The 27,901-nt window shown below is 41.4% G+C and overlaps 1 protein-coding gene across 1 annotated transcript in view; it reads right to left on the minus strand.

Moving 5' to 3' along the window:
* LOC129562964 (aromatase) overlaps positions 1-23,959 on the minus strand; it is a 32,421-nt gene extending 8,462 nt beyond the window's left edge. The window contains exons 1-4 of the mRNA XM_055436478.2: positions 23,785-23,959; positions 20,367-20,517; positions 4,664-4,818; positions 2,048-2,224 (exon numbers count right to left, since the gene is read on the minus strand). Of these exons, the coding sequence (XP_055292453.1) occupies positions 2,048-2,224; positions 4,664-4,818; positions 20,367-20,517; positions 23,785-23,929 (628 nt within the window). The 5' untranslated portion in view covers positions 23,930-23,959. The remainder of the gene's footprint in view (positions 1-2,047; positions 2,225-4,663; positions 4,819-20,366; positions 20,518-23,784) is intronic.
* Between the last annotated feature and the right edge of the window lie 3,942 nt (positions 23,960-27,901).

Raw genomic sequence — 27,901 nt, forward strand, 5'->3', positions numbered from 1 at the left:
AGTTCAGAGTGTAGAATCTATCTTGTAGTCTTCAATGCCTTATCCTAAGTCTCCTGAACAGTCAGCTCTTAATTGATTTTCTTGAATTACATTGAACACTAGAGAAAAGAGAAACTGCTTTTCTCAAATTATACACAAGGGAAGGGAAGAGACATGTATTTTCAACTACTTAACACCAGGCACAGGGTAAGCTGCTTTACAAAGAAACTTCATTTCATCCTTACATTCTGGCGAAGGGAGTGAGAGTGTCCTCATTGTGCAGATGCAGAAGCTGCAGTTCATAGAAATGAAGTTTGCCCAACACCATAGAGCCAGTGTGGCTGGCAGCCCCTAGGCTGCAGCCCAGCCCTATCTGACCTCAGGGCCATGTCCTTTTCTCTTTGGTGCACTGTGTCCCCCAGGCCCATTGAGAGTTTAACAAGGATCCAGTGAGCAGGTGGAAATACACATAACTCTGTATGCATTATGCAGGTTCTTAGCAACAAAATCTGCATCCATAAGTTAACAGAGAGTTGTACAATACACTTTTCTTTACCCCTCCTAAGATTCAAGGCTGTTTGGGAATCAAGGAGAAGGGACTTCTAAAATAGGTACTTGCCAATCCTTAGGAGTGTGTGTGGATCAGGCAAACAGGACTTTTACTGTGCCTGTCTGAAAGGAGTTCAGACAAGAGGCTGTGACTAAGTTCTTCAGAGTGAATGAGACACCCATCCTGATGTCAATCAGACTGTAATGTCCTCTTGAAAGAAATGATTAAAGAGTGGGGAGAGGAGGCAAGGAGAGTGGAGAAGAGGAAGGGAGGGCTTATCACTTGTTTGCTTGTCCAAATGTGGTCGATCGGGTGTGATAGCTCAGTTGGTGTGGGCAAGAGTGAAAATCATGCCTTGTTCTTCTTCCTGTGATGTTCTTCCCTCAGATCTGCAGGGGGTTCAGGGCTACACTTCATCTGGGGCTTTGTTCAGATGTCCATTCCACATCAGAGGATCAGAGACCTTCCTGATCACCCCTTCCCTTCACGATAGTTTTGGCTTCTCTCCAACTGCCCCCCTTCGCTTTCTAGCCCTTTGTCCTACTATTTTTTTTCAAGGCACTTCTTATTGCCTAAAATATTACTAGATAGTAACTTGTTTACTGTTCATATGTCCATTGGGATGTAAACTCTTTGAAGGCAAGGACTTTATCTAGTTCATTGCTGTAATCCCAGAACCCAAACCTGCCATGAAATAGGTAATCGATAAATATTAGTTGAATGAATCTGTTAGAAATCAAATCGGGAGAAATTTCTTCAAGCTGACAACAGCAGAATGGAATGAATCCACGTGATTCATGTTTCGTTTTTGTTGGTGGTAGAGTTAAATCGATGCGTTTAATATTTGTTTCTATAATATAATGAGGAAAGCATCTTGTTGAGTGAGAAATCCTGCCAGGATTGTTATAAATGCTAAATCACAAGCTTAATGTGAAGCAATTTTTCATACTACTTGGCACACTGTAGATACTAAATTTATGGTAGTTATTATCATCATTTTCAGCAGCATCAGCTCAAAGTTTTCATACTTAGTGGCTTTGAGGGAGAGGTGTATGCATGTATTTATGTGTGTGTGTTTGTATATATACATAGAAAGTTAAATAGATTGAATGTGGCTATGGGTTTGTATGTGTGTGTGTGTGTGTGTGTGTGTATGCATATATCATGTGCAAAAGAATGGTTGGTAATGGTTGAATATGTAGGTTTGGTGGTAGGATGTATTTATGACCAAATGAAATGATCACATCTATTAAGTTTCAGCTATGGGTAGAATTATCCTATTTCCTAGAGCAATGAGAAGAGATACAAAAGAAATAGAAGATAGCTCTTGCTATGAATATTTAAGAGCTTATAAGTGAAGAATGCAGACATACCAGGAAAACACTTTAGGAATACTTGGAAAGATTTAAAGAAGAGCAATGTACAAAAGAGCATATTTTTCCATGAGTTCGTTATCCTTCTCATGCCCTGTTTAGTAAAGGGCTGAATGTCAAGTCATGAGAATGAAAATTTCAGTACCATCCAAAGGGATCCCCAGGAAGAGCATGTTAGAGGTGTCCAGCATGATGCGTCGCATGAGGGTCAACACGTCCACATAGCCCAAGTCATTGCAGACCTCCTCCAACCTGTCGAGATGCTTGGTGATGGAATCAGCACAGATGGTCACCATGCGCACCAGGCCAGGGCCGGACAACGCTGGAGGGGACAACATCAGAGTGAGCTACCTCCAACTCCAGGGCACACAAACAGTCAGGCAATTTTGGCTTTTTATGTTCGGAGCTTAACTGACCACAGATTTTTATTCAATGAGTGGGTGGAAATTTTCATTTTCTTCTTTATAGTTTTTCTGTATTCTCTTAATTTTCAACAGCAGGTCATCACATTTATGGTTAAAAATGAAAAAATAAATATTTTAAAAACAGACTATTCAAAATTATACTTTTTTTCATATGATAAATCATTTGTGAGATTGCAAATGAAATATGTAATACTTGTGGTTATAAATCACAAATCTGTGATTTTCCATGTTTATTATATACCCTTCTAAAGAAGATTTGGTAGTGGGATATTTTATGTTTCATTGGATGGCAGAATATTGTTACAGAACTATTCAGATTGGATCTTACTGTTTTGATCTAAGGTACTTACTGTTTAATTATAGGTTATACATGTAAAACGCTAATTTTCTAAATTACCAAATGTTTTTGTTGTTGTTTAGTCACTAGGTCATGTCCAACTCTTTGCAACACCATGGACTATTGCCAACCAGGCTTCTCTGCCCCAGGCAAAAAATACTGGAGTGGGTTGCCATTTCCTTATCCAGGGTATCTTCCTGATGGGGGGGTCGAACCTGCATCTCCTGCTTGGCAGGTGGATTCTTTACCACTGAGTCAATTGGGAAGCCCTTACCAAATATAACCTTCTCTTAATCTTAGTTTCTCTTCAAACTACAATCATTTATTGTACTCAATCAATGTCATAACAACAAAACAAATCCTTTTTTGAGCAGTCTTTCTCATAAAACTGGGCACTCTTTCAGGGCAATGATAACCTATTAGCTTTGTACTTCAAGTCCATAGTACATGGTGGCTCTCCAAATGTATTTGTCAAATAGAGGAATAAGTGAAACCTGGTAGAGTTAACTAGCTCTGTTCTCTATCTTTGCTCTGCTCCTGATTGTCTTAGCAGCTAGTGGGTCATGATGGTAGATGGTCTAACTTGAGAGTTTAAAATTATTTTTCTCCTTGTTCTAAGTTTCTTAAAAGTTTGTTAAATTCAGAGTGCTCAAAAAAAGCAAATCAGCTGTGCTGCAGAGCCCCTGAAGACACACTTTACAGTTAAGAAAGAGACCTGTAAGTGGTTCTAGACTCTAAGCATTTCCACCCATTTATAAAAAGGAAGCTTGGGTTGGCAGCATACCTTCTGACTTAAGGAAGGAGTTGGAGATATGGAAGGTGGGGATGCTGTTTTCTGGGTGACCCATCCACAAGTGGGACAACTAATTCCTTCATGAATCAATCCTTTGCATGAAAGGATTGGCCTTGAATATCAGTTCCAGGCTGATGTCTGATTTGCCTCTACGTTCAAGAGTTTGAAGCCACATTTCAAGTGTATAAACAGAATGTAATATCACTGATAGGGCCATAGGCCAAAGAAAGTGGGCAGCCTCTAGAAGCTGGAAAGGGCAAAGAAACATTTTCTACCTAGATCGGAATAGAGTTTTCCCAGTATCTTGATTGGAGAAGGAAATGGCAACCCACTCCAGTATTCTTGCCTGGAGAATCCCATGGATGGAGGAGCCTGGTAGACTACAGTCCATGGGGTCGCTAAGAGTCGGACATGACTGAAGTGACTTAGCAGCAGCGGCAGCAGCAGTATCTTAATTATTGCCCTGTGAGACCCACATCAGACTTTTGACCCATAAAACTATAAGAAAGACTTCAATTCCAGTGGCAGATGGTAAAGAGGGAAATCACTAGATAAAGATGTTTGGAATCTAGTTTTTGCTATTCCATATCTGGCTATGTTGCCTTGGGGAAAAGTCACAAGCTCTCTAGAAATGTATTTACTTAAGTAAAAAACTCAGAGGCTGGAAGAAATAACATATATAGCCACTCACAGTTTTAAAATTCTCTAAGTTATTTGCAAATTGTTTTATGTTAAAACATGTGGGATGTCAACCAATGGTTCAGCAAACATGTTGGCTATGCTAAATATGGCTGACACACTTAATTCTTAATTGAATTGACATTAAGTGTATAGAGAGCCAATTCTTTTTTAAATCCATGAGATGGATGTAGAAACAGGAAGAACCAGATCAAAGTGGTTAAATATGTAGGCTCTGGGGTTGTCTTCTGTGCTGCCATTTACTAATGGTGGAAATTGGGCAAGATAGTTAATCTCTTTATGCCTCAGTTTTCTCATTTGCAAAATGTAGGTGATATTATTATTTACCACATGGGGTTGCTGTGGAATTAAGAATTAAGTGTTTAAAATAGTGCCTACTATATAATACATGTGTAATGAATGTTAGCTGTAGCCATTTTAAAGCTGTGAAGCAGAAGAAGTTAAAAATGATTTCGAAACAGACATGTTCATAGACAAAGCAGCAGAATGTACCCGGCACCTGAATACCTTTTGTAAAGAAAGGTCGAACAGCTTTCCAGAGTGCTGGATTATTGTTAAATATGATGCCTTTCTCGTGCATGCCGATGAATTGCAACCCAAGTTTACTGCCAAATCGGGATATGTAGTGACTGTGCTTCATTACATGGAACATACTTGAGGACCTGCAGCAAAAGCAAAACTTGGTGTTGATTTTTAAGGGTTAAGAACTCACAATGATGAGTTTGACTACCTGTTGGCTCTTGTAGCAGATGCATTTTATCTAGACAAAAGTGCATGATTTCTAGTGTTCAGATTAAATAAGTACTTGGTTTAGCATAAGAACCTCCTCCTCCAGTTAAAACATTTCTACCCACTAGCTCTCTATCTGGGCATCACTAAAGATCAACAAACAACACACACAGAGTTATTTGTTATTTGCCCTTCTTCTCTAACACCAAGTCTCTAAAATATTACCCACTAATGTGGTCAAAGCTGCAAGGCTGTAAGAAACTGCACCCTCCACACCACCATGTTTCCAAGAGCCTCCAGCCCTGAAGCAGCCCCTCTCTCCCCTTCCTGCCACCCCCCACAGAAGTGAATCTCGGGAGATGCTGGAATATTTGAAGTCTCATCACTTTAATCTGGGAGCAGCAGTTCTGCCTTGTACCACCTATTCCCCAGAGTCTCTAATCAGGCCTGGTTCCTCCAGGGGTGTCATTCTGGGACTGAAGGATATACCTGGATGCCTCTGCCCTGAGCTTGGATGACTTGGGTGGACCTGGAAGGCTCTCTGTGGTGGTGACAGCAGTTCTTTTGGGGCTCTGCATCCATCATGAATCACCAGGGTCTAGAGGGTCACAGAGTTCTCCCAAGATGTAGGATACATTGAGCCATTAGATAGCCCTTGATGTGGCATCCCTGGGACTTTGCCAATAGCCTAGGCTTCCTTCAACTTCCCAGTTCTTCTTCCACTACTCTGCCCTCTACCCTCGCTCCTGAACCAGTTCTTAGTCCTTACAGCCTAGGCTCAGCCTTCAGAACAAGTAGGTAGGAAGGAGGCAGCCCCCTCCTCACAGATCTCCTCCAGGGCTTGCTTCCTACCTCCAATCCCAGGAGAATTAGGGCATGATAAGGCATTGAGTATTATAGAATTTTTTAGAATTCTAGCTGAATGCATCATGGGGCCTCCACATGTGAGGAGAATATTGTCTTCATAGGACAGTGGTACGGAATTCTTCTGCAGAGAGGCTCACTTTGGTGAGAGGCTCTTTTATTAAGGCTGCTTATAAGTTAGGCTATGGCATTAGAAGTATACATCAATCATTTAAATAATTTAATAATCGAAAGGATAGGGTTTTCTATGTAATATCATGTGATCTCCAAAAGTGAAAGTTTTACTTCTTTTCCAGTTTGAATTTCTTTTCTTTCTTTTTCTTCTCTGATTGCTGTGGCTAGGACTTCCAAAACTATAGCAAATAAAAATAGCAAGTGTGGGCATCCTTGTCTTTTTCTTGATCTAAGAGAAAAAGCTTTCAGCTTTTCACCACTGAGTACAATGTTTGCTGTGGGTTTTTCATACACGGCTTTTATTATGTTGACATAGATTCCCTCTATGCCCACTTTCTGGTGAGTTTTTATTATAAATGGCAGTTCAGTTCAGTTCAGTCACTCAGTCGTGACCGACTCTATGCGACCTCATGAATCACAGCACGCCAGGCCTCCCTGTCCATCACCAACTCCCGGAGTTCACTCAAACTCATGTCCATCGAGTCGGTGATGCCATCCAGCCATCTCATTCTCTGTCGTCCCCGTCTCCTCCTGCCCTCAATTTTTCCCATCATCAAGGTCTTTTCCAATGAGTCAGCTCTTCACATCAGGTGGCCAAAGTATTGGAGTTTCAATTTTTATCAAAACCTTTTTTTGCATCTATTGAGATGATCACATGGTTTTTACTCTTCAATGTGTTAATGTGGTGTATCACACCAATTGACTTGTGGATATTGCAAAAATATACAAACAATGAAATATAAGAAAGAGAAATTAAGGAAACACTATCATTTACAATTACATCAATGAAAATAGGATATCTAGGAATAAACTTACTTAAGGAGGCAAAAGACCTGTACTCTGAAAACTAAAGACACTGATGAACTAAACTGAAGACAACACAGATGGAAAGATATACCCATGTACTTGGATTGTAAGATTGAATATTGTTAAAATGATTATACTACCCAAGGCAATCTACAGATTGAATGTAATCCCTATCAAATTACCAATGACATTTTTCACAGAACTAGAACTAAAAAATTTTTTAATTTGGAAACACAAAATACCTTGAGTAATTAAAGAAATCTAGAAAAAGAAAAATGGAGCTGGAGGAAGCAGGCTTCCTGACTTCAGAGTATATTACAAAGCTACAGTAGTCAAAATAGTGTGATACTGGGACAAAAGTCATATGGGTCAATGGAACAGGAGAGAAAGCCCAGAAATAAACCCACACACCCATGGTCAATTAGCTTATGACAAAAAAGGCAAGAATATACAGTGGAGAAAAGACAGTCTTTTCAATTAAAGTGGTGCTGGGACAACTGGAGAGGAATGAATTAAAACATTCTCTATACTATATAAGCGACTTCCCTGGTGGTTCAGATGGTAAAAGCATCTGCCTACAATGTGGGAGACCCAGGTTCGATCCCTGGGTCAGGAAGATCCCCTGGAGGAGGAATTGGCAACCCACTCCCATACTCTTGCCTGGAAAATCCCATGGACAGAGAAACCTGGTGGGCTACAATCCATGAGGTTGCAAAGAGTCAGACAGGACTGAGCAACTTCACTTTCTTTCTATACTATATAAAAAACAAACTAAAAATGGATTAAACACTTAAATGTATGATCAGACACTATTGGTATAAAACTCCTAGAGGGAAACATAGGAAGGTCACTCTTTGCCATAAATCACAGAAATATCTTTCTGGATGTGTCTCCTAGAGCAATGGAAATAAAAACAAATATAAACAGGGCCTAACTGAATTTAAAACTTTTGCACAGCAGAGGAAACCATAAACAAGACAAAAAAAAAACTACCAATGAGAGAGAATATTTGGGTGGTGAGATCAACAAGGGATTGATTTCTAAAATATACAAACAGCTTATACAATTCAATATTTTAAAAGATCAAAGAACCCAATTAAAAAATAGGCAGAAGAGGTAAATAAACATTTCTTCAAAGAAGATGTACAGATGGTCAACAAGCACATGAAGAGATGTTCAACATTGCTAATTATTATAGAAATGCAAATCAGAACTACAATGAGGTATCACCTCAGTCCAGTCAGAATGGCTATCATGAAAAAGTCTATAAATAATAAATGCTGGAAAGTATGTGGAGAAAAAGGAAACCTTCGACACTGTTGGTGGGAATGTATTAAATGAGTTGGCGCAGCCACTATGGAAAACAGTACGGAGGTTCCTTTAAAAACTAAAAATAGAGCTTCATTATGATTGAATGATCCCATTCCTATGCATATGTCCAGAGAAAAACATAATTCAGAAAGATACATGCACCTCAGTTTTCACAGCAGCACTATTTACAATAGCCAAGATGTGGAAGCAACTTAAATGTCCACTGTCATATGGATGGATAAAGAAGATGCAGTACATATACACAATGGACTATTACTCAGCCATAAAAAGAATGAAATAATGCCATTTGCAGCAACTTGGAAGGACCTATACTCCAATAGTCCAATAGAAGCTCCAATACTTTGGTTACCTGATGCAAAGAACTGACTCATCGGAAAAGACCTTGATGCTGGGAAAGATTGAAGACAGGAGGAGAAGGGGACGTCAGAAGATGAGATGGTTGGATGCCATCACCAATTCGACGGACATGACTTTGAGCAAGCTCAGGGAGTTGGTGATGGACAGGGAAGCCTGGCGTGCTTCAGTCTGTGGGGTCACAAAGAGTCGGACACAACCGAGTGACTGAACTGAACTGGAAGGACCTAGAGATTATCATAGTAAGTAAACCAGACAAAGAGAAATATCATGGTATCACTCATATGTGGAATCTAAAGAAAAAAACAGGATAAAAATGAACTTATTTACAAAACAGAAAGAGACTCACAGATCTAGAAAACAAACTTAAGGTTAACAAAGGCAAAAGGGGGTTAAGATGAACATATACACAGAACTATATGTGAGATAGATAACCAACAAGGACCTACTGTATAGCATATGGAACTATCTTCAATATTTTGTAATAATGTATAAGGAAAACAGGGCTTCCCTAGTGGCTCAGCGCTAAAGAATTTGCCTACCAATGCAGGAGACCCAGATTTGATCCCTGAGCCAGGAAAATCCCCTGGAAAAGGAAATGGCAACCCACTCCAATATTCTTATCTGGGAAATCCCACAGACAGAGGAGCCTCTGGGCTACAGTCCGTGGGGTCATAAAGAGTTGGACACAACTTAGTGACTACGCAACAACAAATAAGAAAACAGAATCTGAAAAAGTATATATATATATATATAACTGAATCATTGTGCTGTATACCTGATACTAACAAAACATTGTAAATCAACTATACTTCAATAAATAATTTTAGGAGGACAAGATGGCAGAGGAGTAGGTGCATGTGGAGTACATCTCTCTTCACAGATACATCAGGAATATACCTTCAGACACAGAAATGCATGCAGAACACCAGCTGAGAGCAGACAAGAGTACCTGACCAGCGTAAAATAATATATGAGTGAGTGAGTGAAGTCGCTTCATCGTGTCCGACTCTCTGCGACCCCGTGGACTGTAGCCCACCAGGCTCCTCCGTCCATGGGGTTCTCCAGGCAAGAATACTGGAGTGGGTTGCCATTTCCTTCTCCAGGGGATCTTCCCAACCCAGGGCTCAAACCCAGGTCTCCCGCATTGCAGGCAGATGCTTTAACCTCTGAGCCACCAGGGAAAACTCGCATCCACAGCTGAACAATAGACAGGTTGGCCCATCAAACAACTGATGTACTGAACTACAGAGTAGGACCCCATGCAGGGTGCCCCTTTATGTGCTTGACATGCCGATCTACAGAGTAGGACCCCAGCCATGTCTATGTGCCTGACGTGTGGAACAACAGAGGAGGACCCCAGGCAAGGGAGCCCTCTAAGTGCCTGAATGGGCAGAGCTATGGAGAAAGACTGGCCAAAGAAGCCTTCTGATTGCCAGTTACAAGAGGCTCAAAAAAAGACTGATAGGGCCATAACTTTTGCGGTGGAGACAGTCTGTGTCCCTGCACGGTTGGTGCCGCCAGGGTCCCTGCAAGCCAAGCAGCTGTGCCACCTTCACGCTCAACCCTTACTGGGGCAGAGCTGCCACAGGCAAAAAAAGTCTTGCATCTAAGCATGCAGGGTTGCTTCGGTCATGTCCAACTCTTTGTGACCCTGTGGACTGTGGCCTGCCAGGGTTCTCTTTCAGGGGGGTTCTCCAGGCAAGAATACTGGAGTGTATTGGCCAATATGGGTTGTCATACCCTTCTAAAGCACTATATTTCCTGCTGCCTTAGCTGCCAACTCCCCTGAATACCTGGTGCTTCCAGAACCCCTGTGACTCAAGCAGCTGCACCACCTCCACACCTGGCCCTCGCTGGGACAGACCCAAGTCCTCCAGGGCAGCCTCAGGAGCAAACCCCAGTGGATGACCCACATGCAGAGGTGGAAATAGAACCACAATTGAAACCCAGGGGCAGTGTGGCTAGGGAAAAAGACCCAAAAACTTCCCACCAGCTGTACAAGCTGCAGATTAAATCCACACGATCAACTAGGCAGACTCTGTGTCTATGGAATATATAAAAGGACATTGAGAGCTCCCACAAAAGAAAACGCAGTAGTTCTGATAGCTGTGGACATTGGAGGGGAAGAAAAGACAGGAATAGGACCAGATTAGAATCTGAGCTGCCCCACAGCAGGTTCAGAGACCAGCACAGTTTTGGAGGGCATCCTAGGGGGGTGAGGTGGACTGTGACTACCAGCGAGGGAAAGGACCCTGACAGCAGTGACTCAGGAAAAACATTTATTATTCTTATGTTTTGACTTGTTCTGTAGATTCTTTGGATTTTTTTTTTTTACTTTTTGGTTTCCCCTTCCCACCCGCCTCTGTTGTAGTTGTTGATTTTATTGACACTCAGTTCAGTCGCTCAGTCGTGTCCCACTCTTTGCGACCCCATGAATCACAGCACACCAGGCCTCTCTGTCCATCACCAACTCCTGGAGTTCACTCAAACTCACCTCCATCGAGTCGGGGATGCCATCCAGCCATCTCATTCTCTGTCATCCCCGTCTCCTCCTGCCCCCAATCCCTCCCAGCATCAGAGTCTTTTCCAGTTGAAATCTAATTAAGCTTTTGAGCTTTTTTTCTCTCAGTCACATTTTTTATTGTTGTTATAAACCTCTGCCTCTCCGTTGGGTTTTTGCAGTTCTTTGGAGTTTCACTTTTTTTTTCCCTTCTTCCTTTTTTTCCTCTCTTTTTTAATTTTAATTTTTTAAAGCTATTGTTATTTTTTCTACATTTATCCCTTTATTTGCTTTTCTTACTCTTCTTTTCCCCTTGCAGTTTAATCTTTAATGTATATAAATCTTCTTTATCTACCTCTATTTAACTTTGCATATCTATTCTTTCTTTCCTTTCCTCTCAATGTATTTGTTAGTTTTGTTTCCATTGTTTTATTCCCTACTTGGCACCTTGCTTTAGTTTTGTTTTCCAGCTTGTGCTTTAGTTAGTTTTGTTCTTAACTGGTAGATATAATTATTTCCTTTGTTCACCAGATCAATCTACTGTGTTTTTGTTGGACTGTTTTGATTTTGCTTTTGGGTGTGTATGTATATGTGTATATTCCATTATCATAATTATTATTTGCCTGATTTTGTAACTGCCATTTGTCTGGGGTTCATCTTTGGTTTCTCGTTTTTGGGTATTTATTTTAATCTCACTTAATGCCATAACACGGAGAAGGCAATGGCAAGCCACTCCAGTACTCTTGCCTAGAAAATCCCATGGATGGAGGAGCCTGGTAGGCTGCAGTCCGTGGGGTTGCAAAGGGTCAGACACCACTGAGCGACTTTACTTTCACTTTTCACTTGCACACATTGGAGAAGGAAATGGCAACCCACTCCAGTGTTCTTGCCTGGAGAATCCCAGGGTAGGAGGAGCCTGGTGGGCTGCCGTCTATGGGGTCACACAGAGTCGGACACGACTGAAGTGACTTAGCAGCAGTAGCAGCAATGCCATAACAAACCACTTGTGGAGTCTTCGTTCCTGACCAGAGATCAAGCCCTAAGCCTTTGGAGTGGGAGCACTGACTTCCAAGACCCTAGACTAAAGAGAACTAACCCTAGGGAGTATCAAATAGTGATAACTCATACAAAGGAAACCATTTGAATACAAGACTCGGTATCGCTCAACCACCAGTAGCACCTTGTGCAGGACACCTCATCTAAACAACAAACAAAGCAAAAATACAAACCCAATCATCAGAAGACAGGATTACCACCTCACTCAGCCTTGCCCATCAGAGGAAAAAAGAAACTCAGCATAAATCTCACCCTACACAAAGCTTACACAAACCACTGGATCAACCTTAGGTCTCATGTACCACCTTCCACCTCCCTGTGCTAGCACAGCTGTTCCAAGCTTGTTACCCAGACTCCTCTGTAGGGCAGGACAACAGGCTCTTTAGATTACAGGGTTTATGTCACAGTATTTATATGTGGACCACATGGCCAAGTGTAAATCCATCTTAGTAACACATAAGCATAGCAGAGTGACTTTCCTCCTTATATGTTTCTGAAACTTCAAAAAATTTCCACTTGAGTATCTTCAAACTGACAGCCATTATTTCACAGAGAGAATCGGAAAAAAGAAGCAGAGTTTGGGAATTAAAAAGAGGGACAGAGTGGTGAGCAGAGAAGTAGAGGTTTTCTGCAGTGCAGCTGCTGGAGACACGAAGAAAGTCAGTGCAGGGTGAACCGGTATTAGTCTGTGGGTCAGCAGTATTTACAAGACAGGAGCCAGAATGTGTATAAAAGATGCCCACTTTGTGTGCTCTGGTGAAGAGCTGCCATTGGCAGAGCTAAAATAATACAATGCTTAAATTTGGGGCTCGAGAGCCACCTGCTCAAGTCTGCTAGGGAAGTTAAAATAGACCTTCCAGAGCTTTCCCAATATTCCATGTGTCCAAGGCCAGAGTGGAGTTCAGAAGAGACACAGATCATGACATCAGAAAGGGATTAAACATTTGAGCAGAGGAATAAAGGGAAATATGTACATTATAACAGGAAAGTAAATATATTTTTAAACAAAATTATTTTTTGATGTGGACCATGTCATTTTTTAAGTCTTTATTGAATTTGCCACAGTATTGTATCTGTTTTATGTCGTGATTCTTTTGGCTGCAAGGTGTGTGGGATCTTAGCTGTCCCGTCAGGGATGGAACCCACACCACGGGCATTGGAAGGTGAAGTCTTAACCACTGGACTGCCAGGGAAATCCCTAGGATATATTTATGAACATCTTTTTGACATTGCAAAAGAGGGAGAATCTGGACTTTTTCTGGTGTGCAGGGGATAGAAGTTGGAAGGAACCACACAGTGCTCAATTGTGCAAATTCTAGATGCATAACGTATTTCTGATGTTAGCTTTACTTTAGATGTTATTTTCTTTCTTATTTTGGTGTGCTTAATATTGTACAGATTTTCATGTATTCACTCCTACTTTGGCTCTTCCTTCCTTCTAAACTAAAATTCTGTTTCTCAACTGCAAATTCTCCTACTATGGCTGTTTTCTGAACAGACAACACTCAAAGATTGGGAGTGGCTACTATACCCTATGCATTTATTCTTCCAGTGGGTTAGGGTGGTCATCTTCTCATTAGCTCCTCTCTCTTCAAGTTGCAATTGGCTCCTAAAAGGATGATTTAGATCTAATGAGGTTGTTCAGTGAATGCCTGTGAGAACACATTGCCATAGAAGACCCTGGGCCAAAGGAGCTCAATTCCAACTGAGTAGATTAGATGGTGGGCTAAGTACTAGCCAAACCCACACATCTGTGATGGATTTCAAGTTCCCATTTAAATTTTAAAAGAAAGCCCCTGAAATAATGGCAGTGCTATGAAATGAAAACAGAGTTATCATATGAATGAATTATTTACTTGATATATATTTCAGGAACAAAATCTTATTTTCAAGCCAAAATACTCTCTAAGTCATATATATTCTTGATTTAATCCCAGATAATAGTAACCAAATTATCCTAAGTTTTGGGTAATTTTTTTCTCTTCCTAGCAACTATAAAAGCAAAACACCAAATATCCAGATGCTTCTATTTATGTTTCAGGGAATTAGTTTGACCAACTAGCCAAACTTTGTCCTGTGTGGAAATATCATGCTATAGAAAGGACTGAAACTCTTATTAATTAAAAGACTTTAGGCCTCTAGCTTTCTCACCTTCCCCCACCTCATTCTATAATTAAAGCAGAAAGTAAGCAATTTATTTCCTCATTATTCACAAACTAGTATACACATTTTAATTAGGAAACAGGCAGAACAGTATTTTTCTACTCTGACTCCTAGAGCTTTGGCATATTTCATAAAAGATATTGGTCTTTCCATATGTTTTAAGGAACTACCTCATCAGTTTAAAAAAAGAGAATAAAAAATCCCAAATTAATCCAACTAAGTGCTGGTTAATAAAGAGCTACCATTTAAAGGCAATGTGTACTTTAAGGGGCACCAATATCTTGCTTATGCTGAGACAGAGGCTCTAACTTGGCAAAGAATGCTTCCCAGGTAGTGTTAGTGGTAAATAACCCACCTGTCAACGCAGGAGATATAAGCAATCCCTGGGTTGGGAAGATCCCCTGAGGGAGGGCATGGCAACCCACTCCAGTATCCTTGCCTAGAGAATCCCATGGACCGAGGAACATGGCGGGCTACAGTCCATAGGGTCGCAAAGAGGCAGACACGACTGAGCAACTTAGCACGCACACGCAGGCAAGACAGAGGTGATACACACAGCAAACAAAGTGTGACTAAAGACAAGCAGTTTAAAACATGATCACTTATCAAAAGTAGGCTGGTTTTATCTAACCAGAGTAAATCAGAAGAGCGAAGAAGGGAAGGTGGTGAGGCGCTAAGGACATCAGCCCAGACCTCTCCTGACATTTCGGAGGACAGAGGAGACCTCCTTCCCATAGCTGTACCGGCTGTAACGCTCGGTAAGGGGGATGTTACACAGATTGACTGAGAGAGTGAGGGTCTCTCACCACTGAGAAGAGACCAGAGTCCCCAAGCTCAGAAAGGATACTGGGTTATGTAAGATGCCTGGTCCCTGAAGTTATTATTCTTCTCAAAACATGACTGAAGTCAAAAGCTATCTCCAAAGAAGGCAAATCTTTTGTCTCTTCAGAATGAAAAGTAGCCAGGAAGTCCGTTTAGGTGGTAAAAAAGAAGTTTAGGTGGTTAAAAAAAGAGAAAAAAACAGAAGAACTCCCTTCTGAGTTTAAAGAACTCACAGACCCATGGTGAGGTTCAAGACTGATGAGTACTAGAAATATGGGGAGACAATCAATGGAACAGTTGGTACCAAACATTCAAAAGCACTTGCTTCCTGTAGGCCTATTCTGTGCCTGTCACTCACATTCCATCAATCCTACCACGTTTTCCCTGTCCTTTGCTCTCTAATATTCTTATGCAGTTCTAATACTGGGGTCACTGCAAGAGAAAATAATATAACAGAGACCTGACTGCAACCACCCTAAGCTGATCAGATTTAGTATTCATAATATGGGACCACTTTCCCTGGGCTCTTGATTATGATGCAATATGAAGTGTCTAGGACTAAACAGGAAAATAGTCTTACAAAACAGTTAATCTGAATTGAACTGAGTTTATAAACCTAGTGTTCAGTTTATAAGCAATAGAAGAGTATATTCAACGACACCATAATGAGACAATGAAAGAGATATGGAATGTGGGGCATCCTATAAGACAACTGACATGGTCTCTTCAGAAGGTCAAGGTCAGGGGGCAAAAAGTCAGGAGACTGTTCTAACTTTCTTGTTCATTTGAACTTTTCTTACCAGAAAGTTGGAAAAATATTTCTTGTCTATCATTAAAGTCTCTCCCTGTCATGCATCCTCACCTCCTTGAACCTCTACTTAATTTGTCCTAGTTCCCTGATAAAATCTCAACCCTGCTAAAGCCAACTCTTAGATTGCTCTGCTTGCACCTGGCAGCTGAATGGGGCCATGGAAAAACCATACACACACACACACACACACACACAGAGGGAAGTCTCAGTTAAATTCAGATGGACCCATGGTGCAGTTGCCCATTCTACTACATTTCCTGAGTCCAATCACGCCCTTGTCTCCTGTATGACTGTTATATCCTGCTTCCTCTCTTCTCCACTGTTCTACTTCCTCACCTTTAATCTCAGACTTGACTGGGTCAGGAAGATACCCTGGAGAAGGGAATGGCTGCACATTCCAGTATTCTTGCCTGGAGCATCCCATGGACAGAGGAGCCTGGCGGGCTACAGTCTATGGGGTCGCAAAGAGTTGGACACAACTTACACACGCACAGAGACTTGATTTCCTATTTTAATGAAAACAGAAGCAACTAAAACCTCTGCAAGTCCAACCATCAGGATCAGTGCCCATATGTTCAACCTTCACTTCTGTTACTGGGGATGAACTTCCGTGTCCCTATTCAAGGCCAGTTCCACATGTCACCTGAACCTCTTTGTCATCTCACCTGGCACACTCCTCCTTTCGGCTGCATCTATGGTTTCCCTCCGTGACTCATCATTCCCATCAAAGCACACATGTCATAGTATCTTGTATCTTAGCAAACAAAAAAGACTTGGACCAAACACCCCTTTCAGTCTTATTTGATTCCTCTGTCTCCTTTAGGGCAAACTCCTTGAAGAGTTTGTACCTGCCACCTCCACAGTGGTCACATTTTGCCCCCAGAACGCCATTGAAACTCCCCTTGTCAAGGTCACCCTTAACCTCCCTGGTGCTAAACGCAGTGCTCACATCTCTGTCTAGTCGTGTGGCACTGTCTGGATAGTCGACAGTTCAATCCTCCCTGACATGCATTCCTCACCCTGCTTTCAGACCACCACACTCTCCTGGTTTTCCCTTTTCTGTTTGGCTCTCCTCCTCAGCTCCTTTGCTAGTTTATGAGTACAGTGGAAGGTCTGGATGGTCAGAACTTCCTTCTTAATATCCCATTCAGTGGTACCAGGCAAGTCAAGTCAACATATCTGAAATGGAATCCTGATTTTTCCCCATCTGAAAGATGTTCCACCCACCTCATCTTCTATACGGCACATATCTACCTAATAATAGTGTGGGCTACCATCCTGGTTTGCCTGGAACTATCTGAGATTTACCATAAAAATCCCACAACATGGGGATAAATTCATACACTCTTAGAACAGATATATAAATACTATAACGATAGTATTCAAACTGGTAGCAGATAGGCCAATTTGACCCCAGTTAGTGTATTAAGTGCTACTCCCTTATTGATGCTACCCACATTCTTCTTTTTGATATTCTACCAAACACCAGTATATACTTATGGCATGAAGTGTCTGTGGCCCCTCATTATTTGCAGCACCCCTGCCTGGGGAACCGTGCACACTTTACCTACAGATGATCAGATGCCCTCCCACCACCACCCCCAGCTGCTCAGGCAGAAGCCCAGCAGCACTGGTGCCTGACATCTCCCCCACCCAAAGTTCTGCAGCCCCCACCACTTCAGAACTAAGCTGAATTGAAAAGTTGGGCCATAATCTCAGCACAGTTGTAGTGATGACAGATATCAAACTTTCAGAAGAGAAAAGACCTGGCGTATTATTCAAAGAAAAAGCTTTCTGGGGTCCAATGGGATCTCTTCAAGAGGTACAGGAAGTTCTGGAAGGATCTGAAGAGCAGCGAGGGCAGGAGATGGGGACAAACACGTCCTATTCCTGTGGGGAGCTCAGCCCTTAACAACAAAATCGAGTGGCTCAGAGGCAATTACAGAGAACACAGAGACTCCAACCAGAGAAAAGCCTGTGAGGACAGGACAGGGGAAGGACTGGGAGGGCAGGGATGGGGCTGGGGGCAGGGCAGATGGCTGTGTCCTCAGTGTGAAGTAAGCACCTGACAGTTTTGGGGTCGGTAAGGTCATTTTCCTGTAAGGTGCAGACTGGTCAGATGCCCACGTGCTGAGACAAGGAGCCTATTTCAGGAATTGCCTGTGAGGTTCCTGGGCATTTATCTGGGATGAGCATCTAGTGTCTATGAGCGGTTTCTGTCCTGGTCATCTGACCCTTTCTCAGGTGCTTCATTCTTCCCTCCAGGTCTAGTCTTGCACCTCCATCACCTGATCTAGACTTTGAGTGAGTGAGTGAGTGAAGTCGCTCAGTCGTGTCCGACTCTCTGCGACCCCATGGACTATAGCCCACCAGGCTCCTCCGTCCATGGGATTCTCCAGGCAAGAATACTGGAGTGGGTTGCCATTTCCTTCTCCAGAGGATCTTCCCAACCCAGGGATCGAACCCAGGTCTCCCGCATTGCAGGCAGATGCTTTAACCTCTGAGCCACCAGGGAAAACTCGCATCGATCTAGACTTTAGGGGGAGAAAATTAGACAAATCCACTACAACCTGCTTCAGTGTTTCCCCATACTGAAGGGAAAAGCTCTCTGTCCTGGATGCTTCTTACCTCCTCTCTTCCCTCCAGCTCTGCAGCATGTTGGAATTACCTGGAGGGCTCTAAACACCATCCATGCCTGGGTCCCCCCATCAAGAGACTATAAAAGTTGGGATGTGACCTGAGCATTGGGATGTTGAACAGCTTCCTGGGTGACTTTGATGTGAAGCCAGGGCAAGAAGCACTGCTCTAGATCCCAAGCTGCAGGTGTCATCCTTTTGGATAACTATCCTGTGGGTCCCTTGACGTGTATCTGAAGGACAGGCAGATGCTGATTTGAGGAGGGCTGGAAGGCAGCTTGCTGCTCTGGGAGATCAAAGAGCAGGAGGCAGTGTCCCAGTCCTCTAGGCTCAATTGTCATCTGTTCCAGGACAATTTTTAGACTCAAGATTGGCTGCAAAAATGAGTGAAGTACTGATTCTGAAAATGAGAACATGTCAAATTCACTTAAATTTGGCTGAGCAGAGCTCAATACACCAAGAGGAGTAAAACTTAAGAGCACCTATATTCTCACCATTAGAGCAGTGAGTCTCAAACTGGAGTGTGCCTCAGAATGACCTGGAGGGCTCATGGACACAGACCCCTGGGCCCTGACCCCAGATTTTCTTATTTATTGTGTCAGGGAGGGACCAAGGATGGAAAGCCAGATGTGGCTACTGCTGGTCAGGGGACCACAGTCTGAGAACCACTGTACTGGGGTGTTTGACTTTAACCCAGTGAAATGACATTTCCACCCAAAATGACATTTCCACCCAAAATAACATTTCCACTGAAGCTGTATAAACATGTTTAGTTATATAAACATGGTCTGTCTTAGTTACTGTTAAGACTCTTACAACACCAAACTGAATGAAATGGGAAAGCACCCAGGCAACAACTGAGGAATTAGTTTGATTCAAAATAACATTCTTGGATAGGTAGAAATATTTGGAAGGATAATATCTTCTTTCTCTCCTCCTCCCTTCTTTCAAGTATTTCGTTCAAAGTATTCAGGCTTTGTGTTTACCATGGTATTTTCAGAAATGATGTATAACATCATGGCATGAAAAAAGCCAATGTAGTTTCCAGAATTGCTTCACTTATTTCTGGGCAATAGTCTATGTATCTGAAGAAACAATTTTTATAAATAAGTAAAACACCCTGGTCAGTCTTAGTTTCTGAGTAAATCTTTGTCAGGGATTATAAATATAATATCTCATTAATGAGACATTCTGGCAGTTAGCTTTGATAAAATTCTAGCAAAGTAGCTGAACATCTATGATATGTGCTTTATTTTAAACTCTTCATTTTCTATGATCAGTCAGTAAGAAAACTAATATTTCACAAAGCTAATTCTTTAGTTGATCCATATTTTGTTAACACTGGAGTGAACTCAATCTACCAAAGTTATCTGGAAAATGTAACAGTGTACGAGGAGCAGGAGAATACCATTACTTTTACTGGGACACTGACAGACAGTCACCTTAGGATAGCAGTATTCTGCAAAGAGAAGAATGCCTTCTTCGTCTGCTGTCTACCCTCCTGGGGCATTAGAAACACATCAGCAAATTGATGCAATCAGAATTCTGCTCCCCTCAGGTATTTGTTTTTTTATTACTATTGCTTGTTTATTCGTTTTCATGCTTACTTCTACAGTTAAGACCAAAATCTTAGGGAAGTATAAAAGATAACACCTCTTCTTCAAGTGTTTTGTCAAAACCAAATCATCTATATTCTAAATTTCCACGTTCCCTGCTCAGAGGTATTTTGAATAATTTCCAGTCTTTCCAGAATTCATTATATATACCTCAGGTTTCAAGCAAAACCCACTTATTCTGTTTGTCTCAAGTGTTAGATTTTTACCTGGAAATCACTCATCTTTATTTAAGTAGTAAAAACGTTGGAAACAAAGATGGCAAAATATCAAAATAAGTTTGCTTTGTAATAAGAAATATCCCAACCTTGATTTTTAAGGTATTTCTCCAATTATTGAGACTTACTTGCTAATAATAAGGGTTTCCTCTCCACATACCCAGACTCTCATGAATTCTCCATACATCTTGTTGTAGTAATTGCAGGCACTGCCGATCCCCATCCAGAGGAACCTGCAGTGGGAAATGAGGGGCCCAATTCCCAGAAAGTAGCTGGGACCTAGGAAAGTCATCAGATCACAATCAGTATTTCAGCACCACTCAAAAGGGCAATTGCTTAAGATACTGCTGTTCTTGTTCCTATAAATCCAAATGTCCTTTTACATCTTCTGATGTACGTAGGTGAGTCACACACACAAAATAATTAGAACAACACAAGTTAACATGAGGCTCTTCATAGCTCTACAAGTAAAAAGTAGTCCACACCACACCAATTCCTTTCAGTCTCAATCATTTCAGTCTGAATGGACTGGTTTAAGAAGAGAATCTTAAGCTAAACCTCATTAGACAAAATAAACCTGTGAACATGAATGTTCATAGCAGCCTTGTTCACAATAGCCCCAAAATGAAGACACCCCAAATGTCCATTAACAGTAGAATAGGTGACTAAACAGTGAGATGTTCATGTAACTGCATACTATATGAACTGCAGCTGCATGCCACAACCTGAATGAAACCTACAGGCAAAAATATAAGGAAAAAACCAAGACAGAAGAATAAGTAATATAGGATTCCTATTGCTAAAACATGCAAGAGCAGGTAATACTGAAGTATGTTGTTTAGAATATGAAATCAGGTGAAAAATCTATCAGAAAGCAGGGGAGTGATCATTATAGAATAGAAGGCTATTTACTTCTAGGGGTGACAGAGGGTATAACTGGAAAGGCACAAGAGGAGTTTCTGGGATCCTGCTAGCATCCTCCTTCTTGTTCTGATCTGTGATCACATGTTGATTTGTGCATTTTATGTAGAACAGATTTTTAATGGGCAAATGGAGACTGTATCACCATGCCTTTCCCCCAGTGCTCCTATAAAGAATGTGGTGCACAGGGCAGAGAGAGGGTCTGGGGGAGAGGGCCCACGTGCAAGGTTAGACATCACCCTGTAACCCTGGGGAAGGGAGAGCTGCCAGGCGCCAGGTAACCGTAGTCTTGGCAGAGATCAGCGAACTGGTGCAGTTTCCCCAAACTGAGGCTTGCAAATCACCAAGTAGGAATGATTCTTTCCTCTGCAACCTTCACGGCCCTCCCTGCACTATGTCCTCTGCCTATGTGTGTCACCTCTGCACACTCCTGGACCCCCTGTCCCCATGACCTGATAACACAGGGCCTCTCAGTAAATGTGGGTTTAAGAAGCTTAGATTTGAGCCCCAGCTTCATCATCTACTAGTTGTGGACATCTGGCCTCTTTATGTCTCACTTTTTCCATCTGCAAAGTAGGGATCAACACACTTACCTTACCGGAGTGCCCAGAGGTTCACAAGAGAAAGTGGGTGTGAAACTGCTTTCAAAATTGTTAAGCTGAGGAATTTGGCTCACTGTACCTTCTCAACTCTTTGGTTCCACTGACCCTGAGATTCCCCATTTGCATAAAACTCAGAGCCCAGAGAGCTGGAGATTGGAGGGATCTGGCCTAGAGGGTTCTAGAACTAGAGAGTTCTAACCAGACCTCACCTTTCCCCAGGGAAAGCACGGAACTATTCAATAGAAGCTCCCTAGTAGCAAAATGCACATCCATCTGGGATTTAGGACTTCCTGATGGTTCCCCTGCTCCCCCTATTCCCACTTTCCTTCCAGCTGAGATGCTGGCAAGCCGTTTCTCTTCTGGGGCTTTAACCCCTCACCTATGAACAGAAGAGATTGGCTCCGCAGTTACTCATACTGCCTGGACCAGGCAGAGGCCCTCTCTGGTGCTCAATTTCCCTTTCTACCAAATGAAGCGGTTGGGCTCCATTCTGTGGCTCTCAACACTGACTGCTCAGGAAACCACCTGGGAAAATGAAAAGTCCACATGAGGACCACCTCAGGCAGGGCTGAGAATGACAGCATTTCGTGATAGTGTCATAGACTGTCAGTGTGTGACAGCCTGATGTCCCCAGCCCAGAGGTGGCAGACAGAGGAGCTGCCACCTTTGGGCTCCTGGTCCAGAGCTTCAGGGATGCTTATTCTGTGCTTGCCTCCCCGCACCTCCCCAAAGGTCCAAGGGAGTTCTACCATCACCTGCAACGCAAACCTCTGGGGCGACTTGTTAAAAATAGCCCCTCCCTCACCTCTACTATTCAAGGACCCTGACTTGGGTGCCCACTGGGGAAAGAGAATCTAGTAAGAAAGGGGCAGTGATGGAGAAGGGGTTCAATGAGCTAAAGATTGTGCAACAGTCTTCCATCAGACCCCTATCAGGGAGTAGAGAAGAAAACCAACTAAGCATTCCATTACATTGGGCATTTAAAGTAACCTAAAATACCAGGCTGAATCAAACAGAGAGACAGGTCGTTCTCTAAAAAATGATAAAGAAACCAGACCCAGGGCATTCTGCAGCAGCCCTACACTCCCACTCTCCATCACTGTGCAAAGAGGCCCATACTTGAAATACAGTGAGCAGCAGGATTGCAATGCTGGCAATAGGTACAACTTCGGACACCATGCTGGTGACAATGTAATGCCTTGGGTTCAGCACTTCCAAAATGAGTATGCTCTTGAAATAAAGCCTTAAGTATCTTATGGGACTGGAGACAAATGCTTGCTATGAGGAATTTTCCCTGAAAATTAAAAAGCAGTCTGATATTTCGGAGAATTCTGAGTTATTATGACAGTGTGGAGTGATAGTGTTTATACTGGAATTATCTGGATAACTATATTATACTCTACTTTTGATTGGTCCACAGAGCTTGTTGAAGATATTTTTAGGTTTTCAAGGCAATGATAGTGGTCCCCCATTTTTCTTCCACTATCCAGGATCCATCCAGCTCTTATGCTGTCATCAACATCACCACCTTATCCAAGAATAAAAGAAAATAAAGAATGGGATAAAGAGAATGAATAAGTTTGAGAAGGGAGAGGGCAGAGGACATGGCTGAGGCAAAGTGGGAGTGAGACAGAAAGGAGGACAGAAGGCATTCCAGAGACATTTTCATCTTCAGAGCAAAGTTGGAATGAATTTGAATTAAAAAAAAAATAAGTTCCCGTAATTTTACTTTGCTGTGCCCATCTTAAACTTATTTTAAAGGATACTTGTGCCAAGTCTATTTTACCAAAGCAAAGTGTAGCCTGGAAGAGATTATCTGAGGTATTTTTTTTGTTTTCATTAAACATGTGCAGATAATTGGCTAAACATTTTTTCACCTGAGTCCTCATTTGCTTATATGCTGTGGACTTCAGCCAACTCCCCAGGTTTACTCTTTGTCGTTTTGTAGAATTTCCTTTACCCTCATGGATCAAAAGCCCAAGGAAACAATCTCCTCAGATACAGAAATAAATGACTACCTTACCTGGTATTGAGGATGTGTCCTCATAATTCCAAACCAAGAGAAGAAATCCAGTGAGCAGCAGGATTGCAATGCTGGCAATAGGTACAACTTCGGACACCATGCTGGTGACATTGTAATGCCTTGGGTTCAGCACTTCCAAAAACATTTTGTGTTAATTGATCTCAGGGGAAGCAATTTAAAGTCCTGTGGAGATCAGAAGAGTGGAAAAATTAGAGAATCCCCAAAATGTACATTTAGGACTCCTGTTGCTTCAGAGGATGCTGTAGAGATCGGCGCTTTGTTTTATAATATGATTGGACCCTTAGACAAGACAAATTTATAGTTACGAGTCAAAACAAGCAAGCCCAAGAGAGATCTTTTGGCTTGAAGTGCAGCATTTCTGACCTTGGTAGAGTCTCAGGTTCGTTTAGACACTTGGTCTGATAGAACCTTATCACCTTGCCCTTGAGTGGGTAGAGTGACTGAGTTCTCAATTAAGAGCCAAATTTCTTACCAAAATACATGAAAATGAAGCTCATTCCAGAGGTGGAGTCATTCTGTGACTTCATCAGCAGTTTCTGTTTAGGCAATATTTTTCCCCCTGAAGCCAAATACATTTTTAAAAATGCAGTCCCCAACTACCTTGCTTGCTTGGGATTACTTCCCCCAAAGGATAGGCTTCTCCAGTTAGAAGGTATTTCACAGGCATCACTGAGGCATTCTCAGAGCCTCCCATAAATTGTCTATTGAATTCAACATGACTCAGGACAATCTTTTCCTATTGGCTTTCAGTTCAGTTCAGTTCAGTTCAGTCGCTCAGTCGTGTCCGACTCTCCGCGACCCCATGAATCACAGCACGCCAGGCCTCCCTGTCCATCACCAACTCCCGGAGTACACTCAAACTCATGTCCACAGAGTCGGTGATGCCATCCAGCCATCTCATTCTCCGTCGTCCCCTTCTCCTCCCGCCCCCAACCTTTCCCAGCATCAGAGTCTTTTCCAGTGAGTCAACTCGTTGCATGAGGTGGCCAAAGTATTGCAGTTTCAGCTTTAGCATCAGTCCCTCCAATGAACATCCAGGATTGCTTTAGTGAAGCTTAAAAACCTCTTGCATCATGTGCTGGTTGAAGCAGTACACGTTGGACTATGACAGAGGTAGTAGGAAAGAAGGAAAGGAGAGAAAGAATAAAAAGAGAGGAGGAAAAAGAGAAGTGGGGAAGCAGGAAGAAAAGAGATGACTTGGTTAATACCACCAGCAGTAGGCTCAGGTGCCACCCAGGCACCAAGCTCTCCACAGCAGCTAATCTCCTGTACAGGATAATTTTCAGTTTGATTCTCTGGTTCTGATGTGGTTTTCTCTTTCCTTTTTCCTCTTGGAGAGCATTTTTTTCCTGCTTTATTGAGTTGTAATTGACATACAGCAGTATATAATTTTAAAGTGTACAATATAATGATTCAATTTACATGCATCCTGGAATGATTATGAGTTTAGTGCTGATCTATCATCTTATACAGATACATTGAAGAAATAGAAAAATAATAGTTTTCCTTGCGATGAGAACACTTGGGATTTAGTCTCTTAATAATTCATATATAAGATGCAGCAGTGTTGGTTATCTTTATCATATTGTACTTTATCTTTCCTAGTACTTATTTACCTAGTACCTAGTACTTATTACTGGAAAGTTAAAGTGAAAGTTGCTCAGTTGTGTTCGACTCATTTAATCCCCCCCCTTCCACTCCCTGCCTCTGGCAACCACATATTTGATTTCCTTTTCTATGAGTTTGTTTTTGAGGTTTAACTGAAGTACACCACCATTTTGGTTCCTGGTACACATGGCATAGTGATTTGGTATTTCTATACATTTCAAAATAATCACCATGATAAGTCTAGTTGTTATGTCACCACAGAAAGATATGTAATTACTGTGTTCCAACACTGTAAAGTTCATACCCACGACTAGCTTATTTTGTGACTAAAAGTTTGTACCTCTTTATCTCCTTCAACTATTTCCCTCTCCCAAACCCTTCCCCTTTGGCAATCACCTATTTGTTCTCTCTATTTACGACTTTGTTTAGTTATGGTTGTTCATTTGTTTTGGTTTTTAGGTTCCACATATAGGTGAAATCATATAGTATTTGCCTTTCTCTGTCAGACTTAATTCATTTAGCATAATACTCTTTAGAGAATGAGATGGCTGGATGGCATCACCGACTCGATGGACATGAGTTTGAGTGAACTCCGGGAGTTGGTGATGGACACGGAGGCCTGGCGTGCTGCGATTCATGGGGTCGCAGAGAGTCGGACATGACTGAGCGACTGAACTGAACTGTTGTTGATACAAATCATAATATTTCATTCCTCTTTATGTCTGAGTAATATTTCATTTTATACACACACCCCACATCATCTTTATCCATTCATCTGTTTACGAGCTCTTAGATTGCTGCCATATCTTGGTTATTGTGAATAATTCAGCAAAAAACATAGGAGTTCATGTATCTTTTTGAATTAGTGTTTTCATTTTTCCCCATAAATACCCAGAAGTGGAATTGCCAGATCATAGGTAGTTCTGTTTTTAATTTTTTGAGGAAGCTTTGTACTTTTTTCCAGAGTGGCTACAGCAATTAACACTCCCACCAGTAGTGCACAAGTGTTCCCTTTTCCCCATATCCCCACCAAAACTTATTTGTTCTCTCTTTGATAATAGCCATTCTGACTGGTATAAAGTGATATCTCATTGTGATTTTGATTTGCATTTCCCTGGATAATTAGTGATGTTGAACCTGTTTTTATGTGACTGTTGGCCATTTGTGTATCTTTGGAAAAATGTCTATTCAAGTCCTCTGCCCATTTTTAAATTGGGTTGTTTGTTTTTTTTATATTGAATTGTATGAGTTCATTATATATTTTGGACATTAACACTTGGTTGGACGTATCATCCTCTCCCATTTAGTAGATGATCATTTTGTTTTGCTGATAGTTTCCTTAGCTGTACAAAAGATTTTTTTTCACTGTATTCTCATTTATTTACGTTTATTTTTGTTTTCCTTGCCTGAGGAGACATATCCCCCAAAATATTGCTAAAACTGGTGTCAAAATCTGTTATTTTTTTTCTAAAAGTTTCAGGTCTTACGTTGAAGTTTTTAATCTAGTTTTAATTTTCTTTCGTATATGGTGTAAGTGGTCTAGTTTGATTCTTTTGTGTGTACCTGTCCAGTTTTCTCAGTACCATTTATTGAAGAGGTTGTCTTTTCCTCATTGTTGTAGATTAATTGCCTATATCTGTGTGAGTCATTTCTGCACTTTCCACTCTGTTCCTTTGATCCGTGTGTCTGATTTTGTACCAGAAGTATACTATTTGGATGATTATAGCCTTGTTTTAAATCATGGAATGTGTTACCTCCTGTTCTTTCTTAAGATAGTCTTGGCTAATGGGGGTCTTTTATGTTTCCATACAAATTTTAGAATTACTTGTTCTAGTTCTTTGAAGAATGTTACATTTTGATAGGTATTTTATTGAATCTGTAGATTGCCTTGGGTAGTATGATCATTTTAGTTCTTCCAGACCATGAGCACAGTATATCGTTCCATCTGTTTGTCTCATCTTCAATTTCTTCCATCAGTTTCTTTATAGTTTTCCAAGGATAGGTCTTTTACTTCCTTGGTTAGATTTATCCCAAGGTATTTTATTCTTTTCGATGTTATTGTGAATGGGATTATTTTTAAAATTTTCTCTAGTAGTGCTTTTTATTGTATAGAAATGCAATATTATTAAATATTAATATTAATACATTAAATATTAATGTATAGAAAGATTTCTGCATGTTAATTTTGTCTCCTGCAACTTCACTGAATTCACTGATGAGTTCTAGTAAATTTTTTTGGTGATGTCGTTAGGATTTTCTATGTGTATTATCAAGTCATTAGCAAACAGTGACAGTCTTACTTCTTCCATTCTAATGTAGATTCCTTTTATATCTTTTCCTTCTCTGTTGGCTGTGGCTAGGACTTCCAAAACTATGTTGAATAAAAGTGGTAAGAGTGGGTATCCTTGCTCCTGAACTTAATATTTCAGCTTTTCAACATTGGGTATGATGTTAACTGTGGGCTTGTCATATATGGCTTTAATGTGTT

Source organism: Moschus berezovskii, chromosome 9 (genome assembly GCF_049115385.1).
Source record: "Moschus berezovskii isolate FMDL1 chromosome 9, NW_MosBer_1.0, whole genome shotgun sequence".
In the NCBI taxonomy this organism is placed as follows: domain Eukaryota; kingdom Metazoa; phylum Chordata; class Mammalia; order Artiodactyla; family Moschidae; genus Moschus; species Moschus berezovskii.